Source organism: Populus euphratica, unplaced genomic scaffold, assembly GCF_000495115.2.
Source record: "Populus euphratica unplaced genomic scaffold, PopEup_1.0 scaffold219.1, whole genome shotgun sequence".
Lineage (NCBI taxonomy): Eukaryota > Viridiplantae > Streptophyta > Magnoliopsida > Malpighiales > Salicaceae > Populus > Populus euphratica.
In genome coordinates this window covers 9487-29329 of record NW_011500102.1, presented here as the reverse complement: position 1 = coordinate 29329, position 19843 = coordinate 9487, and the positions used below count along the sequence as shown (strand labels likewise).

General features: G+C 32.4%; 1 protein-coding gene and 1 long non-coding RNA gene across 2 annotated transcripts; both read left to right on the top strand.

Moving 5' to 3' along the window:
- The first annotated feature begins 2415 nt into the window (after positions 1-2415).
- On the top strand, positions 2416-4742 carry LOC105109473 (uncharacterized). Its single transcript, XR_839263.1, has 6 exons — positions 2416-2460; positions 2570-2641; positions 2739-2901; positions 3212-3346; positions 3660-3882; positions 4495-4742. It is a non-coding gene; the product is annotated as an uncharacterized LOC105109473 (long non-coding RNA).
- A 3705-nt stretch (positions 4743-8447) lies between these two features.
- LOC105109472 (uncharacterized) lies at positions 8448-16156 on the top strand. The gene is made up of 13 exons (XM_011004193.1): positions 8448-8729; positions 9061-9660; positions 11522-11850; positions 11981-12073; positions 12155-12245; positions 13088-13181; positions 13462-13559; positions 13837-13906; positions 14067-14167; positions 14356-14472; positions 14637-14713; positions 15219-15263; positions 15336-16156. The coding sequence occupies exons 2-13, from the start codon at positions 9337-9339 to the stop codon at positions 15847-15849; spliced, it is 1953 nt and encodes a 650-aa protein (XP_011002495.1). The 5' UTR covers positions 8448-8729; positions 9061-9336; the 3' UTR covers positions 15850-16156.
- Positions 16157-19843: the final 3687 nt, after the last annotated feature.

Genomic DNA, 19843 nt, shown 5'->3' with positions numbered 1-19843 from the left:
TCTATTAGAGTGTTTTTTTATTTTTTTAAGAAAAAATTATGTTATTTTATATTTTTATATTTTTATTTTCTTTAACTTAATATATTTTTGATATTTTTAGATGAATTTAATTTATTAATATAAAAAATAATTTAAAAAATAAAAAATATTATATTAATATATTTTTAAATAAAAAAAACTTTAAAAATAACTATAATTTTACGACCAACTAAAAAAAGTCACGTGGACAAGAAAGGGACACTTTCCTTATGAGGCATGTAGCATGCTCGTTTCTAAAGTGAAACAGGTCCCTTGTCGGACAACAACGGGTTTCTCAACCTCTTACCGCCTATGAATTATCATTGTCAGAAGGAATAAAAGAAAGAAGTGGAGTGTTAAATCTTGCATGGAGACTTAAAAATCAAGGGTTCTTTTTCCTTGAGTTTGGAAGGGACCCAGAATAATGCTGGGGTTGGTTAATTTATAAAACATATAATACCCATTTTAAAGAAAAAATTATATTTGAGGTCCATTTATATTTATATTTATATTTATATTTGAAATTAAAATTATGTTAGATTTTGTAGTCTAACATGAATGCTTTAAATTTAGGATATTAACATGTTTTAAAACCTTGAATGAGAAAGGGTCAATTACAAATCTGATTAAAAAATTGATTTGAAACTATAAATTTAATTTAAAAAGATTAAAAATTACAAGAAATTATATTAAATAAATTTAATTTTTTTTTTTATTATTAGGGGAGTTAAATCTTAGTAACTTGGATCTTGTTAAAGCGCGAAATTCCGTAACTTGAATCTAGCAAGAATATCAAATTCTAATTTATACTTATTAGTATTATTTTATTGTTATTATTATTATTATTATTAATTTTTCTAAAAAAATATTACTATTATTGGAGAAAAACTATGATAAAAACTATCAAAACTTTGCAAATTTAATAATATTATTTTTATTATAAATATTATTATTAATATTATAAATATTATTTTAAGATCTAAAGCTATAATAAAATTTAATGATTTTAAGTTTAATATTATAACGAAGTGCTTTTGGATCTAGTAGTTTATAATTTTTTTTTAAAATTATTGAATCTAATATGCAGTTAAACTTAACGTTTTTATATCTTAACTTTTTTATATTCGTCATGTTCAAAAAATTTAATTTAAAGTATAATGCCACACACCTAGCTAGTTTTTTTCTAGAATGAATTCCCAGGACATGCAAGAACAGGGAAGTTAATTCATTCTAACCAAAACGCAGCGTAAAGGACTAAACCAGAGAATTAGTTGTTTTAGTGAAACGGTGCGTAAAAGGATCTGTGATGAGCCCCTCAACTAAATGAAACGGTTGCATTACTTCTTAGCCAAACGGTGAGTTTTGAGCAACGGTCTAAAGGTAACCGTCAACTTATTTAAATCAAATCTTCTTCTCCTCCTCTACTTCATTTTGAGCTCCTACACTGTTTTGGGCTGTTTTGTTATGCAAAATATTTTTTTTCTCCTTTCTGTTAGGCATTAAGTTTATAGATTGGAATCATGAATTGGGTTCTTGTAATTTTCTGTTTTTAAGGATATTTTGAGGGGTCATTTTGTTTGGTTGTTGAGAAAATGGGGAAGGGAAAGAAAGTGATTTTAGGAAAGAAAGTGAAAATACATGAGCAACACTTTGCTTAGAAAATGTAATACCAGAATCAATCCAAACTAGATCTGAAGTAAGTCATAATTACTACAAATAGTGACCGAGTAATGGCAAAATTACTGATGGGAGTTCCAGGAAGCCTACATTTACAACAAAAAGAATAGAAGCAAACACTGTAATCAGAGGAGCATTTGCCTTCGTGACATCTAGTTTTTCCTTCCAAATAGAATAAAGAGAGGCACACCAAGCAATGCTTAACAAGTTGGAAGAAAGGTTTATTCTGGAAGTCTTTTTTGCTCAACTGAATCCCTGCTGCCACTCTCCAGTATAGGCCTGTTGATTTTGCACTCGTGTAAAAGATGATTCATACAAGCCTGGCATATGGACATGCAAAATCTAAGTAGTGCCGACTTTCATTGCTTTGATGACATAGAATATAGATTGGTTTGATTATCCTTCCCCATTTAATCTGTCTATCTTCTGTAGAAAACCTGTTGAGCAAAATCAAAGAGTGGTGCTGACCGTGCTGTGTTTTGGAACAGAAAAGGATCTCCATAAAAGTGAAACTGAAAGCTCGGTTCTTTCTAAGGATGAGTTTTTGCACAAAAATTAGCATCAATAAATGTAGTTCTAATTGAAGGAGCTTGGACTTAATCCTCGTTTGTAAGAGCTGCACACAAGATGTTTAAGTATGCTGTTCTATCGTGACTTTGTTATTGCAGGCTAGTGAGATAACACCATCTCAGATGGCGAGAAGCTGCAAGGTGGCTGTTGACAGTGTGAATGTGAACAAGAACCGGTACTTGGATGTCGTACCATGTAAGCTGATGTTTTTAAATTTATAGAAGTTCAGGTCACTTGTATGCTGCTTCATTTTTTATTAGTTGACTTTTTTTCTCGTGTTAGTGATTACTGTTGATCAAAATAGGGTTGTTCTCAATCCATTTAAGGATTATAGACCATCTGCGAGAGGATATATATAAATTCAAGCCTCATCACGGTAGAGAACATTGAAGCTTCAGTTTATTCTGTTTCCCAGTCAAAATTCATATGAGGTACTTGAAACTATATTTCTGTATGTGATTCTAACCCTATAGGAATTGCTCCTTTCTGCAGACTTCTTCATCAGAAAACATTTCTCGGTTCATAGCTACTACACAGGGCCCACTAACACATACGTACGAGGATTTCTGGGAGATGATAATACAGCACCATTGTCCTGTGATTGTGATGATTACTTGATTAGTGGACAATTATGAGGTAATGCACTGTATTAATTTCAAGGTATCTATTTTGTTTCCTAGTCATGTGCGACAGCTACGGAAGTGACTGTGAATCTATGAGGCCTCATTTCTGAAGATGCTGCAGGCTATCCATGTATTTTGCTGTTCAGAATTTCTCTGTGTGTGAGTTTGGGTTGGTTAACATGCATAGCTCCTATAAAAAGAAGCAATTACTGTAATGAACCATAATTAAGCACTTAACCTCGTTGTAAAGGGTTTTATAATACACACAATATTTACTTTTATAGATTTCTTAAATGTTCTGAATTTGAATTGTATGTCTGCAGACTGTAAAATGTGGAGATTACTTTCAAGCAGAAGATGGTCCTAGAGATTTTGGAAATATTTCTATTGTGACTAAGTGGGTCAAAACTACTGACACCTCATTACTGTTGCGCAGCTTGGACGTGGGCTACAAAGAGGTAAGTTTTATTTTATTTTACATGTATATTTTCAAACTATCAGAAGCATTGTCGATGATGGTATATGGATCATTTAAGCAATCTGAAAATGAGAAATTATGTCTGTGTTTTTTTGTTACTGTGATGAAATAGAGAGCTGCAAGAAGCACAACCGTACCCTTTTCATCAGTTTGACTGTTTTTAGCTTAGGGTAAGGAATTTATGTTCACGATTGCCGTGAATATGTAGGCCAGTGTCACATGCTAATATTGAAATGCAGTTTGAGGTTCTAAAAAACCAAGTGATCATGTTACTGATATTTTGAAAGATGCAGGAGTTGTCTCTTGTAAGTGGCGTGCATCTGTGGTGGAAAACAAGGGATCAGGGTACTGGAACTGTACCCTTCTGGCAGCTGGGATCTTGTTAACATCCCTCTTCTTTGAGACTTTTATTGCTCAATCACCTCAATTGAGATCCTATGAGAACAAACATCTTCCACCTGAGCATATCATCACTACATTCAGCATCTGCCTGGATGGAGGAAAATCATTTCTGAGGTGATGCGAATTGCATCCTAGCAGTACATGTCGTGAATTGAAATGATTTCAATAAACGCAGATATGATTTTGGTGCTGTCCTCATTGCTGATGTGTTTCTCAGTTTGGAGTCGGACCTTGTTCTGGTGGCTGGCCATTTGTTGAAATAGTTTATCCTATTTGTAAATTGTGTTTCTCATATATACTAATGTTTGGTTGCTATATGTTTCAAGGAATAAATGGTAATGTCTCTGCAGTGTTCACATGGAAGAGTGTTAGGATGGTGACAAAAGCCTTTGTTTTTGTGTTCAGATAAATGGCCAGGAAGCACTTTTGTACGTTCACAGACTTCCTTTTTACAACTCAGTGTTTTAACTATACTACCCACCATTTTTCTGAAAAATAGAAAACCTTAAAAAGGCCAGAACTGGCATCAATATAAAAACCAAGTTTTTTTTCCCAGAGGTATGCTTTAGTTTAGGACCTAGGTCCAGTACCACTTTCAAACAACTTGCTGAATGAATTAATGTTCTTGGAACAGTAATAACGTTTGGTTCCAAGAATTTTACTGCTTGGAGTGTTTTTGATGACAGCCCTGTTTTATTCCCTTCTCCCTGATTGTTTTTCTTCCAGGCAGAGGAATCACCTATGTGTTTTTGCACATTAAGTATACCGAATGGCCTGACCATGGAGTTCCCACGAACACAAATGCTGTCTTTGAAATTCTCAAAAGAGCATATCATATGCCACCCAGTCTTGGCCCTGGTAATTTGCTAGATCTCCATAACATCTGAAACAGCCTCTCTCTTGTTCAGTGCAGGAATTGGTAGAGAATTTATTTATTGAACATAAAGCATGTACCTTGTTATTTATATCATATGGCCTTACTGTCATAATTTCTCAAATTCTCTTCTTGGTTCTTTATCTCCTTTGTTCTTTTCCTCGTTAGGGGTGGGATTTAGTCTATTCTTTGTTGTCATGGCATAGAGAAGAAAGAGCATTGATTTCTGCAATGGGATGTGTTTTGAAGTAATTTTTCTAGTTATGTATTCATCCCAATTATCTTTGCTGACTCTCTTCAACTTTGTTCACTGGGAACAGTACATTTTCTGCTATGAAGCTATCATTGATGAACTAGAACTCATCTCGGAGATGAACAGTTAGCATACCTCGAAACTTCGTTCCAGTTTACTTTTTCCCTAGGATTATCCTTCTTACCACCATGTTTGCATTTCAATTGTTGGGTAAAATTCTTTCCTTTATATAATCAGAGTATAATCATTTCATTGTTCGATATTATACGGAAAAAACCATTTGTTTGATCCAGTGAATGTGTCTTGTTTCATCATGCAGCTACATCAGTGATCTTTGCTCATGATTAAAAATAACTTAAGTTGAACCAAGGAAGCTGCGACTGCTAATCATTTCTCAGAAAGTAATGAGATGCACCGCTCTTGGTATGTTTGTGCCCTATAACAGATAGTTTAACTCTGACTTCTTATGATACTAATTTTGCTTTGAATACTGTTGAGCAGCCAGTTTTCATGCTAGTAAAAAGCTTCCAGGAAGCTCTGAATCCTTTCCACGTTCTAGCATGCACCTGCGGTTGTCTCTGTGCATGAAGATAAACGTAGCCATGGCAACTTGCAAGTTCAGTTCCTGATATCTTTGAGATGGCTGCTAAGTAATTTTTACTTTTAGCATGTCTGCGTATGATTAAGGTTGCTGTATGCATATCCGCATTAAATGTAATTACGATGGCATCAAACATAAGAAGGTTATGACTAAAGTTTAGAAATCATTCCTAAAGTGAAATTTTGGGCAGCTTCATCATGGTGGATATTGTCCTTTATCTATGATTTAGTCTAACACTAGGATTATGTCTAAAGCACTCTCTAGGAGGCTTGATTGCTTGAAATTATCCTGACTTTTGGGTTAAATTGATCTTTAACTCTTTAAATTTATTTTTTTATTTGAGCACTATAATATTTTTTTTTAATAAAAAAATAGGCCATTTCATTTAGGTTTCTATCCTATTATTATTATATTGTGTTTCTAAATTATTATTTGCAGTTAAAATTAATTAAAAAATCTATTTTTTACTAGAAATAGTTTGAAATACTTAAATAAAAAAAATTAAAATTCATGGATCAAGTTCAGTTTGATCCGAGCTTCAAGATAATTTTTCATTGCTGTTTGTTTTTGAAATTGGCAATGAAAGGTTGTGCATAAAGAAGAAAGAAAGAAAGAAAGAAAAGTAATCCCAACTTTACCATGCTTTAATTAACAAGGCATTTGGGATTCTTAGATCAGCTTTTGTTACTGAAATTAAATTCTTATATGATTTGATCCCAAACATATTATTAACACCTCGTAAAACTCCATCAATCTTTTTTTAAAATCCCATATTTTTAAAGGATTTAAATTTTTTTATTTAATTTTATTTAATTTTTTTAATTATTTTAATATATTAATGTCAAAAATAATTTTTTAAATATATTTTAAAATAAAAAATATTTTAAAAAATAATAACTATCATGCATCAAACACTCTTTAATTTAAATGACCAAGCTCCTGGAAAGTGACAATGACAAGTGGCCTAAACTCTATCAACAAATTGAGATTTATAACGTCCTTAGAGCTAAATTTCATGATCTGCCTTCAAGTAAATTGGATAAATAAATTTAATTTTATTGCAAAAAATCCATTATATATATATATATATATATATATATATATAAAACATAGAATTGGATAAATAAATTTAATTTTATTGCAAAAAATCCATTATATATATATATAACCTAGATCCAGAGATTTGAAATGAGTGGTCAAAGAGGAATAAATTATAAAAATTTAGTCCTTTTTTATGATTTTGTAAACTAGTCCCCCTAGTTCTAAAAATCGTATATTAACCCCTTGAACAAAGTTGACTATTATTTTTTTTTTTTTGAGTTTTCAAATTACCCTTTAGTATATTTTGGGAAAAAATAAATTGTTATGGAGACAAAAACCAAGTTAAAAGAAATTATAAAAATATTAAAACTCATTATTAAATAATTTTTTTTGTCAATTTAAGTATTTTATAGGGTGATTATTTGTCAATTAGTCACGTCGATCCCAGCCGGTTACGGGATTGATTAGGAGGTGTGAAAACGTTTGAAGGGGTTTCACGGGGTTACATTGTTGAAGGGAAAGTTATTGCCCAATTTCTCACCACGGCGCGTGGATACACTCTCGACTTTTGTTTTTGTTTTTCTCCATTTAATGAACCTTTTTCGTTCTTCTTCAATGTTATAATTCTTTTCTTCTTAATTATATTCCTGGTTTGGAGCAATTAGCTTTGCTAGACATATTAATTCATATGTATATTTCTTATGCATAATAATAATAATAATATCTGATTCAATAAGTATTGCTAAGAATTAGGGATAATAATATTACTTATTAAGTAAATATATAGGTAAATATATAGGTGATGGTTCACTTGATTTATTGCTAGACCTGGTTTTAATTTTTAATTTTTAAATTTTATTTTATAATTAATTAAAAAATTAACAAATTAGTAGTTATTTATAAAGTAAATATAATCATTAAACTAATCTAATTCAGCCAGATTAAAATAAATAAATAAATAATAGATTTAAATATTTTGATTGCTGTTTATATACCAGAATGTATGAGACATTTATGTATTTGAATGATGGTTATAGTGTTTCCTAGTATTATATAATGTCATTACATCATGTCGTTAGACGTGTTATTGTATATTTTTTTTCTTGGTGCAATGTATGTTAACGAATATTGATATTATTGGTCATTTTTTTTTTCTCACCTACCTGCAAAATATTAGTAGATCCTTTTGTTCTTAATATTTCAATTTTAATTTTAATTTTTTTAATTTTTAGTTTTTATCTTTGATCTTTTCATTAAATTTTTATTTATTTTCAATTAAACCTTCAATTCTAATTTATCATATTTAATATTTTTAATTTAATCATTTTTTTAATTTAAAATTTTTTACTTTGGCTATTATTGTAAATATCACTAATGGCTATCATACACATACAATACTAGAGTGGTATATGAAAATGTACATAATTTCCTCACAGCATGAAATCTAAAAATAAGTTAAGATTATAGTTAATCCACAAAGTATTTTAAAAAAAAAAATTTTGAAATTATATGTAGAAATAAATTTAATGAAATATATTATAAACTAGGCATCCAAGCCAAAAAAAACTAAATATCTATAATTAATCCAATAAAAAAAAGATATTATTAGACAATTTAACTTTCATAATTCCTCAAAAAATTATACTTGTGAAAAAATCTAAAAAATATTTTTTCTTATGGCTCTTAAGATTGTATAATAATCTAGAAATATTTTTTAAGGCTATTTAATATTTTTGCCTCGGTCCTGCTAACCACTGTTATTAAACCCTGATCAAAACATAAAGAAAAAAACCGAAGTGTGTGAGTAGAAGATGCCTAAAAGGAGAGTGGGCAATGAGTGTTAGAAAAACCCAAAAAAGGTAATAATAAAACCATGGTTAAACTATTTATGAGTGTGTGCTTGCTAGCAGCCAGTGGAGTCTAGTTTGGGTTTTGACTATCCCCTCTCTACCCATCCATTTGCTAGTTGTTGTCCTCGTTTCGCTATGATTTGGTTATCAACAGTTCCATAGCCGCTGACAGCAGGCTTTGGACCCTTTGTTTATGCGCTTTGACTTACTGATCTCTTTATTTCACCATCATTTCTTTCTCCTTGGCTCTTTCTTGTTGTATCTTTATTTACATGAAGAAACAAAGCCCAAGTCATATATTTTTTTTTCTATATTGTCTCTAGATCTCTACCTATCTAACTGGTAAGTTTGTCTTCCTGTTTTGCTTTAAATTAGATGCAAATTTAATGTATCTTTTTAGGACTGTGTTTCTCGAGTAAAGGTTGATGCTTTTTCTTGATTGTGGTTTTGGGTTGCTTTGGTTTTCATCAGTACATAGTTAATTTGACTGTGTTATCATTTTTTTTTTGGTGTTCTTGAGTTTTTACTAATCTTTTTTGAACTGGGTTGTTTTGTTCTTTTTTTTATTTTGATAGTATGAGCCCTTTTGATTTGATGTTGATCAGGTTGCTTCTTTTTTTTTCCCGGATTTGTAAGTTGGACTTCATGAGCTAGTTGTTTTTTTTATTTACAGTTTTGGTGGGGTTGGTGTTAATGGATTGGAACTTCAGCGGTGATAGTAACTGGTATTGTGGTGATTTTGAGGCAACAATGGACTACATTTTCAGCTTCAAAGTCATTTAGATCAATTCTGCGGTGAACTTATAAAGGGGGCTCTTGATTTGCTACCAATCATTACCTCTTTAGTGTAATTTGATAAAAGGGTTTTCCTAATTCTTGTTAACAACAAGCTTTGACCCTTTGTATGGAACTTTGGAACGATAATTGAATAAATTTGGCGATCATCACAATGGGGGGGCTTTGCTCGAGGAGCTCGACTGTAGATAATGCTCCCAGTGGAGGCTTTCTGCAGTTGAATGGTCATTTTAGTCATGGGTCTGGTTTGGTTTTTCAGACTCGTGAATTGAAAATAGATAGCAATACAAATCCATCTCTAGCTGGGGAGAACAACGTGGATAATAAGCAGCTAAGAGAACCCTTTTCATTTCCGGAGGTGAATGTGGTTCAATATGGGATGAATCCAGATGACATCGATGATGGGATTCCTCGCTTGTCAAGGGCTCTGTCCAATAAATCCAGATCAACCAAGTCCACGCCAGTAGCTGTTGCAAAGGTTAGCCTAATTTGTGTGTTGTTTACTTCTTGTCTAATTACTTCCTGTGTCTAATTGTTGCAAAGGTTAGCCTTCTATTCAGCTTGCTGTTTCCTATGTTATATTTTCAGCTGAAACTTTGATTGTAGCATGTAAACAAAGTCACAATATAAAGTCGCAATATAAAGTGTATACTTGACCTGCGTTCCTGGAAGTTAAACTTGTTATCTATGACATTTGGAGAGAGCAGATTATACTGCTAAAATGAAGCCATTGCCTTGTCTCTAAAGGTTGGATTCATTAGAATAAAGATAAATGAAAGCTGCAACCACATCACATAATATGTAACTAGTATTTATGAAATGCTGAAAATTGTCTGTAAATTCTCATAACTACTTCTGGTCTAAAATTTTGAACGCAATGGTCTGGCAGCAAATTGAACAAGCATTTCACTTTTTTTCCATGGCCATTAATGTCCTTTACCATGATTAGTTTAGAAATTTAAATCCCATTGGACTTTTGGACACTGTTTTGATGTTTTTAGAAAGAGTATTAATGTGTGATTATTGGCTGTAACAGACAAAGATTGATTTAAGTCTAGAGCCTTGTTCTCTAGCATATATATTTTATGCAGGTCTCACCTATCTGTATTAATTTGCATCTTCTGTTTTACCTTCGAAGAGTAAAAGTTCTAGTTGATTTATGTATGGCTTCTTTATTAGCTGAGAGGCTTGAGTCAAGGGGATCTGCTGCCTCCTTTTTATTTTTCTTTTTGTTGATGAAAGCCTCAAGTAGAATGTTTCAGATAGAGGGGGGAACCTGTCACAGGGTTAAGACTTAAGTCTGAAGTTATGCTGATTTCACATTTATTATTCGTGAACAATTGCACTTCTAAGTTGATATGTGTGATGATGTTTCCTAGCTTTGGGCATCTGTATGATATAGGGTTAATTTAAGGAAGAGTACGTTCGATGTGGATCATTCCTGTTAATAATGAAGACGTTATCTCTACCATATTATGATGTGTAATATTCTGTAAAGCACAACTGTGAATATTTTAAATTTTAATTGACAATATTTGTTCCTTTGACAGATAACATCTATCTATACATAGTAAGTAACAATTATTAAAACTTTGCTTATATGGTTAATTGAATAACATAACAACCTTCCACATATTTTCATGCTAGTAAATAAAATAATAATTTAGTACAAGTTTCCATAATGTTATGTTTTCAACATTTCACTCTTATAATATAAACATAGAGGAGATAAAAAAAATGAATGTTAACTAAATAAATAAAAACAAAGCATGTGTGTGGTTTGATACTTCTGAAAGGTGAAAAAAGAAGGTGAAAATCAGGATGCATTGACGCCATTTTGGAGTACAAAGCAATAATAATAATTAAAAAAACAAAAGAAAAGAAAAGAAAAGAAATCACGGTCCTATTAGCCAAATGGAGTATGCCAACTAAAATATTTAATTTTCAGGAATGATATTATACATTCCTAACATCGAAAAATCATTCCTTAAAAACCAATTTTGTTTTATTGCAAGAGTCTATTTGTGCTTTTTGTAAGTAGAGTTGGTTGAATTTTCTTGTTCTAGTAGATTACTTTTTTTGTCATTTATAATCAAATGCTTAATAATCCTCCATCTCCAAATACATTGCATCTTATAATATCATTATCAGATTCATGCATGGAATGATTATATACTTCGCAATGCACATGGAGTGAATTCTTGTGTCCACAATGCAATGCATTGATATAGGATCTTCTTTCATGCACACTGATAACAGATATAGATGTTGAAGTGGCTCTGAGGAAGTGTGTATAAGGATTTTCCTCAATAAGAAAGCTGGTTATTTTGGTGTTGCAGGTCTCAGAAGTGAGCTCACTGTTGGGAAGAGCTGGTACTGCTGGGCTTGGAAAGGCATATGATGTATTGGACACACTTGGTAGTAGCATGACCAATTTAAATCTTAGCAGTGGTGGTTTTACCTCTGGAGTGACCACAAAAGGGAATAAGATTTCAATTTTGGCTTTTGAAGTTGCAAACACAATTGTTAAGGGTGCCAATCTAATGCAATCCCTTTCAAAAGAGAACATTAGACATTTAAAAGAGGTTGTGCTTCTCTCAGAGGGGGTGCAAAATTTAATATCAAGTGACATGGATGAACTCTTGAGGCTAGCAGCAACTGATAAGAGGTTAATATTGCATAAATTGTGATTTTAATTTAAAAACAAATTTTCATCCATTTTATTACATTGATCTTATAGCAGTGTCTAGGAAGCATGTACAGAAAATATTAATCAATTCACTATACAATTGTGACAGAGAAGAACTGAAAGTTTTTTCCGGAGAAGTGGTGCGTTTTGGAAATCGTTGTAAAGATCCTCAGTGGCACAACTTGGACCGTTATCTTGAAAAGTAATGTTGTTGTTGATTGTCCTTTAGAATATCTGAAGTAAGCTTCTCAAATTTTCTTACATCATTCCATATGATTTTTAGGTTGGGTTCTGAATTGACACCTGAAATGCAATTGAAGGACGAAGCTGAGGCAGTTATGCATCAATTGATGAATTTGGTTCAGTATACAGCAGTGAGTATTTAACAATACTGTAGCATATAACTACCCCCCAGTTGCATAATACATTGCATATCTAGGCGTGGTGATTTGAAAAGCATTTAACAATGTTCTTTTTTTCTTTGTTCTGTGGAAATTTTTATCTGCAAAAAAAAAAAAAAAGTCTTGATGCGTTCTAATTTGAAAGGGAGTGTGACTTTTCAGTTTTTTCAGCTCAATTGCGTTTTTCCCCTTCCTTTTGGCATCGATTTTAATATGTGGGAGGAAGAGAAACACCAAAAAGGAAACTCCTACATTCCAGGATGTTGGACTTCAAATAAAATTTATGTACTTGTTTTATTTTCTTCTGCTATGATTCATAGACAACAAATTCTTCACTCTTAACATGGCCTTTGAGCAAAATGCTTATGTAAAATGAAGAATGTCATAAATTTAATCTTAGAATTCTTCCCCTTGCTCACCTAATGACATACATTTCAGACCAAAATACTATCTCTTTTCAAATGCTATGACTAGAACATGACTAAGTTGATTGTATCAATGATCCAGATATGTTGTACTGATGATTGTACTGAAGTCATGAATGGGCATCTAGAGTCTGCTTTATGTGCTGCTAATGCTTTATTTGGTTTTATTCTATTTATTTTTTTTCTCATTAATATGATTCCTTTTTTTTTTTTTTTAATTTTGCTTGAGCTGTGGTCCATCCGTCTTTATCCAGCATTGTTGAAAATGCTATGCCACATAGTTTAATATCAGCCTGTTGTTACATCCATCCTGACAATTTCAAGCTTAGTATTCTCTCAATGTTATCCTTTGGATTTACTCAAAGAAGAAATATTTCCTTTGGTTTGTAGGAACTGTATCATGAAATGCATGCCTTGGACAGATTTGAACAAGATTACCGCCGTAAGCTTCAGGAAGATGACAAAACAAACGTTGCTCAAAGAGGTAAAAGAATGTAATCTCTAATTTTCATTTTTAAGGCTGGTGTTTAGTTTGCATGTAATCTCTAATTCCTTTCGCTGGGCTGCTCCGAGCCTAGCCTTCAAAAACCTAAACGTATAATTTTCAGTACTGTCCGAATACTTACTGCCGAGAATCTGAGATCCTGTCCTAAATATGCTGGACTATTTGAGAGATGTTTACTTCTATTCCATATTTTCCTCATCTTGATGAATATTAACATCTGCAAGTAATATTTTTTTCATTGTGTCTAATTCACTTGTAGGGGATAGTCTTTCAATTTTAAGGGCCGAGTTAAAGAGTCAAAGGAAGCATGTGAAAAGTTTGAAGAAGAAATCACTCTGGTCGAAGATTTTGGAAGAGGTATGAGGCATTAAGGCATTTAGGTGCCTTGTTCTAGGGGGTCATTGGAGAGAAATATGCTCTTATTCTGGTGGTTCTCATATTTATGAACCCTCGTTGATCATTGTGTTTTCTGATCCTACCACAATAATGCAGTGATGCAATCCTAATGTTGGATGGACAATGCATATTCCACATCTGTCAAGTGATAGCAACGCAATAAATCCTTCTGTTATTTTTATTTTTTTTGAAACTATTCATAGTGATATTGCAACATGAATCTAACATGTTTGTGTAGGTGATGGAGAAATTGGTCGATATTGTCCATTTCTTGCATTTGGAGATTCATGAAGCCTTTGGTAGTGCTGGTGAGCAATCCAAACAGAGTTTTAAATTTCTTGTTAATGAAAATGTTTAATGCATGACACCCCCCCCCTCCCCTCCATGTTTCCTTGCTTGGAACAATGAAATAGTATGAAATTTATCTCACAATTTGCTGGGTTCATTAACTGATGTTTTCACTTGCAGATGGCGATAGACCAGTAAAAAGTTCTTTGAAGCATAAAAAGTTGGGGCCTGCTGGTCTTGCATTGCATTATGCAAATATTATCACCCAAATTGATACTCTTGTGAGTTTATGATTTCACCCAGACTTGATATTCTTTTATCTTTCCTATTAAGGATTTTGTTTCTGTATCTCAAACCTCAGCTTCTGAGGTTTTCAATGTTGCATTAATCAGGGTCAGTCCTGGAGCTCTTGTCAAATTGCTGCTTTTTTCTTTCTTCCCTTTCTGATCTAATACCTGAATGTGACCAGGTGTCCCGATCAAGTTCTGTTCCTCCAAATACGAGGGATGCTTTGTACCAGGGATTGCCACCAAATATAAAATCTGCTTTGCGCTCAAAATTACTGTCATTTCAAGTTAAGGAAGAGGTATCATTTGATGTTATCATGGGACTGACTTGTTCATTGATATGTTATCTTTGTATGTTTTCAATGGGCTGCTAATTGAACAATCCTTTCTTAAAATTACACTTCTAGTCATTTTCTTGTCAATGCATTGTTTATAATTATTTTTTCAAACGCTGTTCTTGCAGCTGACAGTTTCACAAATCAAAGCTGAAATGGAGAAAACTTTGCATTGGCTTGTTCCTATTGCTACTAACACAAACAAGTAAGATTCCAGCCCAGAGTCTAGATTTCTTTACCTCGGCTAGCCTGTACCCCATGATACCGCATCTCGTCATCTGCTCAATTTCATTCAAGTTCACAAATCATGATATCCTCAAGCACTAATAGTAATAACAATCTAACAGATTATTACTTAAGGTGAAGTTCGATAGTTTTTTGTACATGGGACTGGACAAGACATTGCAGGATAACTTCACCTGTATTGGAGTTTGATGTGCACATGGGACAGGATGAAAAGCAGCTTTTGTCTTGTACCATACCCAAACTTCTGTTCCACCTCCTCCTGTGTTGTTCCTTTTCTTATCCATTCTCATCCCCTCTGCTCATCAAAGCACCCTAACTGCATGGTCCTTGTGAACAGTTTTAAAGCGGGAGCTAAAAGTTATTTAGAGATTTTGTGATCTTAATATTCACGATCTTTCTTCTCTTGTTGGCTTGTTTGCATTTATTTGTCCTTGTGTTAACATTTTTTGCATGCACTTAACCAGAGCTCATCATGGATTTGGCTGGGTTGGAGAATGGGCGAATACAGGGTGAGTTCCAAATCTGCTTGTGCCCTTCCTTTTTATCTCATATGTGCTGAGTTCTTACGACCAATTCTTCAGGTCTGAGGTGAATCGTAAACCTGCTGGACAGACTGACTTGCTCAGAATAGAGACACTACACCATGCAGACAAGGAGAAGACTGAAATTTATATTCTTGAGTTGGTGGTTTGGCTTCACCATCTTGTCAGCCAAGTAAGAGCTGCCAATGGCGGTCTCAGATCTCCAGTTAAATCTCCAATTCGGTCACCAAATCAGAAGACAATTCAATTGTCACAAAGGCCAAGCTCTCCATCCTCTATGTTGACAATTGAAGACCAAGAGATGCTTCGGGATGTGAGTAAGAGGAAAAAGACTCCTGGGATAAGTAAGAGCCAGGAATTTGATACTGCAAAAACCAGGTTAAGTAAGCATCATCGACTGAGTAAAAGTAGTAGCCACTCGCCGATGGGTGAAACTAGAAAAGATCCGTTTCCCATCAGAAGGCCATCATCTGTTCCTGTCATTGACTTTGATATAGACCGTATGAAGGCCTTGGATGTTATTGATCGAGTGGACACAATTCGAAGCTTGTAGTCTATCATCATGTAGATCAGGATGCAGAGACAAAGGTCAGTGCTTGTGAAAATTGAAAAGGTCAAATCAAATGCAAATTCACCATGTTGGATATTGTGTCTTGGTTTGTGGCGGGGAAGATTTCACGTCAGTAGGCAGATGATGAGTGAAAAGTCATTTCTTTTTTGCATGTGAGAATTTAAGTTGGTAAGTTAATTGTTCAGGGGGAGGATTTAATTGTTTTAGAGGATATCAGGCTATAGTTTTTGTTAGTTGTACATGTACAAATTGAGTTCATAATAATTGAAGTCCATGTTCCTTTCCATGATTCTCTTGCCTTGTTTTTCTATTAGCTAGCCATTCTTTCTTTTGGCCATAGCCATCAAAGGACATGGACAGAAGGTTTCTTTTTAACATACTAACACGGCAACACGATCTTCAAGACGTATGATTATTTGGTCTCTACCTGAATAGGCAGGCATTAACACTTCTGTGGTTGTCATCTGACTACTATGAAATGAAACGTTGCTAAAGCACCTGTGAAAGATGCTAAAATCCATTAAATGAACGGCACATTCACGTTTGGCATCCATTTATAGAGTGCCACAATGTCTTGATTGTGAACGAGGAATACAAGCATTAGGGCACATGGCGCGAGCTGGATGAACTGCTTTTGCTGTCATGGTTTTGGCAGCAGATGTCGAGTTCAGGTTTTATTCCCTTGACATGCCGTATGATCACCATGCAGCAAAAGCAGGAAGCTAGAGAGTTCATTCTTTTAAACTTTGGAAGTGCTTATCTGTTGATTTCCTACGAAGCTGGCAGTTCTTGAAGAGATGATGTATTCATGATCAGAAACGTCGGCTTCTACTTCATCATCATCACTACTACTACATGATCCAACGTGGGAGGCGCAGGTAAGTCAAACAAATTCGGTTGTGGTAACTAACATCATGGCCTAATCATTGCTCGCCAAGTCACCTAGGGCTGTCCAAAACCCGCAAATATATCCATAACCACTGACTTTTGACAGGCCCCGTCGTCGTCTTTCATGGACCTTTCCTGTACTCAGTTTCAACAGTAATTATTTTATTTTTTTAAATAGTATTTATTTGAAAATATATAAAATTTATTTTAAAAAAATCAAAACAATTTAAAAATTAAAACAAGAATTTTTTTTTAAAAAATTATCACCAAATACAGTTTAAAAACAAACAATCCCTTATGGAAAGAAGATTGTGCTGCGTATGCCCACTCTTGCTCTCTGTAATACCTTTCTCTATTCGCTGCTGCTATACGCTACCATAAATCTTCCATCTACCAAACTTTTTCTTACCAATCTTCATATATAGTTAGGAATGAACTCGTGACATCATAATAGATATCGAGAGATAAAAAAAAAGAAATAAAATAATGTTAAGAGTAATTTAAAATATGATAATAAAATCTAGCAGGTTAATTTAAGATCTAGAAGGAATTTTATATAAATAAAAAACAAAGTTATATTCTCGTCAAATCAATCGAAACTCAATGACTTGACGTGATTAATAAAGTGCTACTGTTTTCTTTCGGGAATAGAAGCCCGACCTTCCCTTTTCCTCTCCTATTCTTCCTTTGTTCTTTCCTTAGTTCTTAAGCCATTAATATTTGTGAGAAAAAAAAATGAAAAACTAGTCCAATTTTGCTCCCTGTTCTTCATTACATGTTCTTTTTTTTCTTTTTTTTTTTTTCATTTTAGTTGTATCAATGAATAACTTTCTATTTCAAGGATGCTTAAGATTCTATGGTGACAAACAATGACCATGTTAATTTCGTTTACATCATTTTCCTAGTTTTATACGGTTTGCACTTTGCACACTCCCCCAGCTTCCCCACAACCACACTAGCACCAGAGAGAGTACCTCAAACTTCTACTAGAATCTGAATTTCTATGATGAATCACCACGTAGACCTTATTTTGAGAAATTCACTTACCTTGTGAACTTAAATTTCCTCCTGCATCATTCTCTAATTTCGAAAAGAGGATGGGGGAGGGGATCATAAAATCTTAATAGTTTGTGTTTCATTTTATATTAAGTTTTTCTCTGTCAAACACCAAGATTTTTTTATATTGCAACTGTAGCATATTGTAGTTTTCCGTACTTTGGACGCAAAATAGCTTAATATGTTCATTGTATCAAAGTGAAGGTGTTGACAAGAATTCATTTATGTATGTTACATTGCTTTTTAATGTGTTCTTGTATCAAGCTTCAACTATAATATTATAAAATCTTTAATTTTTTAGTAATGCAGATGAGGATGTTGTTTGTAATGAAGTATCTATTAAAATATAGAATTTCTTTTTTATTTTTTTGGGGTGATTTAGGATTTGGATTATTGACTAGATTAATCTCGAACTGAGTTTAATAACTATAATTTAAAAGTTGATATTAGATTTATGTTTTTAATTTGATTGTTATATTGGTCTTAGTTTTCTAAGTTTTGAATTACATGATGAGGGGAACTAGGGTTTTGGTGAATTGCACTTTGACATCCATATTCGGCACCTCTAATATAGCAATTTAAGACCTTTCAATGTTATTCTTATCCTATGATAAAAGTAGGGGTGTCCATTGAGCGGATTAGATATAGGACATTTAAATATTCGCATGGATTAGATATATCAAACGATTTTTTTTAAATAAAACAAATAATAAAAATAAGCATTAAATAATATAACACTCAGTTACTTCTTAAGAGACATCATTAGTGTCTTTCAACACTCAATTACATTTACATATGTTTTTTCATAAATAATATAACATGCATTAAAAAAATTAATTAATCAAAATTATTATTTTTAGTTCATATTCCAACGCCAAAACTAATGCTAAATTAGAGGTAATAACGGGGTTAAGCTAAAGTAATCAAAGCAAATTATTTTTTTTAATAATAAAACTTGTGTAAATTGTTGGATTTGGTACATAACATAATATTTAGTATGGATCTTTGATAGAGGTAAAACAACTATACTTTTATAGTAATGGTTAGTTTATTTGTTTTTTTAAATAGCGAAATTTTAGATAATTTTAATAATGTAGTGGTTGTAAATTTTTATTTGACATTCAATGAAGTAAAATTATATTTTGAAAAGTAATTTAACATTTATTTTTGTATTATGCTTACATTTATTTTTTAAAATAATACTATAGATAATGTAAATTAATAAAGTTTTCTTTATACCATTATATTACTAGAATTTATTTGATGTCAATATCGTATTAATCTTTTATTTGTAAATCAACTATTACTATTATTATTATTATTATTTGATTTACTTATATATAGATATTGTTGAAGAGCTTTTATATTGTTAAAGATACTAATACTATTATGACCATAACAATGATTAAAATGGTCTTATTTATCATAAAAGTAGTTTTATTATAGTCAAAGAAATATTTAAAATATCTAATAAGATAGTTTGAACTTCACTCAAACTAAATATAATTTAAATATAAAATTATTGAGTTATAATTATAATTTTTTTTAATATTAAAAATGAGATATAAACATCGCATAGTTAAAGCACTCCAAAAGATACTATAAATGTTTACTGATTAAAAATAATTCATGAACTACACTTTTAATGCAAGCAATTAATCCATGAAATATAGTTGATATATTTTTAACTTGTTCGACGTAGCCATACCGTGGTGCAGGGGTCGGGGTTCTTCAGAGGAGGAAAAGAAAAGAGGGAGGACTTGCCGCTCTTTTTAATTAAAATAAAACAATCCTCATCAATGATTTCATGGTGAAGCAGATGATTAGGAATCCCATGAAAAGCCATAAAGAAAGTGTATAAAGCAGAGGAATAGGGTTCTAAAATAATTTTAATCAATTTCGAAAATATTGCTCTTTCTAACGGTTAATTATAAACAATTAGATTAAGAAAAAAGGGAAAAGAATTAAAGCTATGTACCCAAGAGGTTACAAATTAAATTAAACTACAAGAAATAAAGGGGATATATATATT

Coding starts and splice junctions, on each gene's coding strand:
- LOC105109472 (XM_011004193.1), top strand. CDS start 9,337: ATGGGGGGGCTTTGCTCGAGGAGCTCGACTGTAGATAATGCTCCCAGT. Junction 12,074..12,154: donor TTGGACCGTTATCTTGAAAA/GTAATGTTGTTG, acceptor TATGATTTTTAG/GTTGGGTTCTGAATTGACAC. Junction 13,560..13,836: donor GGTCGAAGATTTTGGAAGAG/GTATGAGGCATT, acceptor ATGTTTGTGTAG/GTGATGGAGAAATTGGTCGA.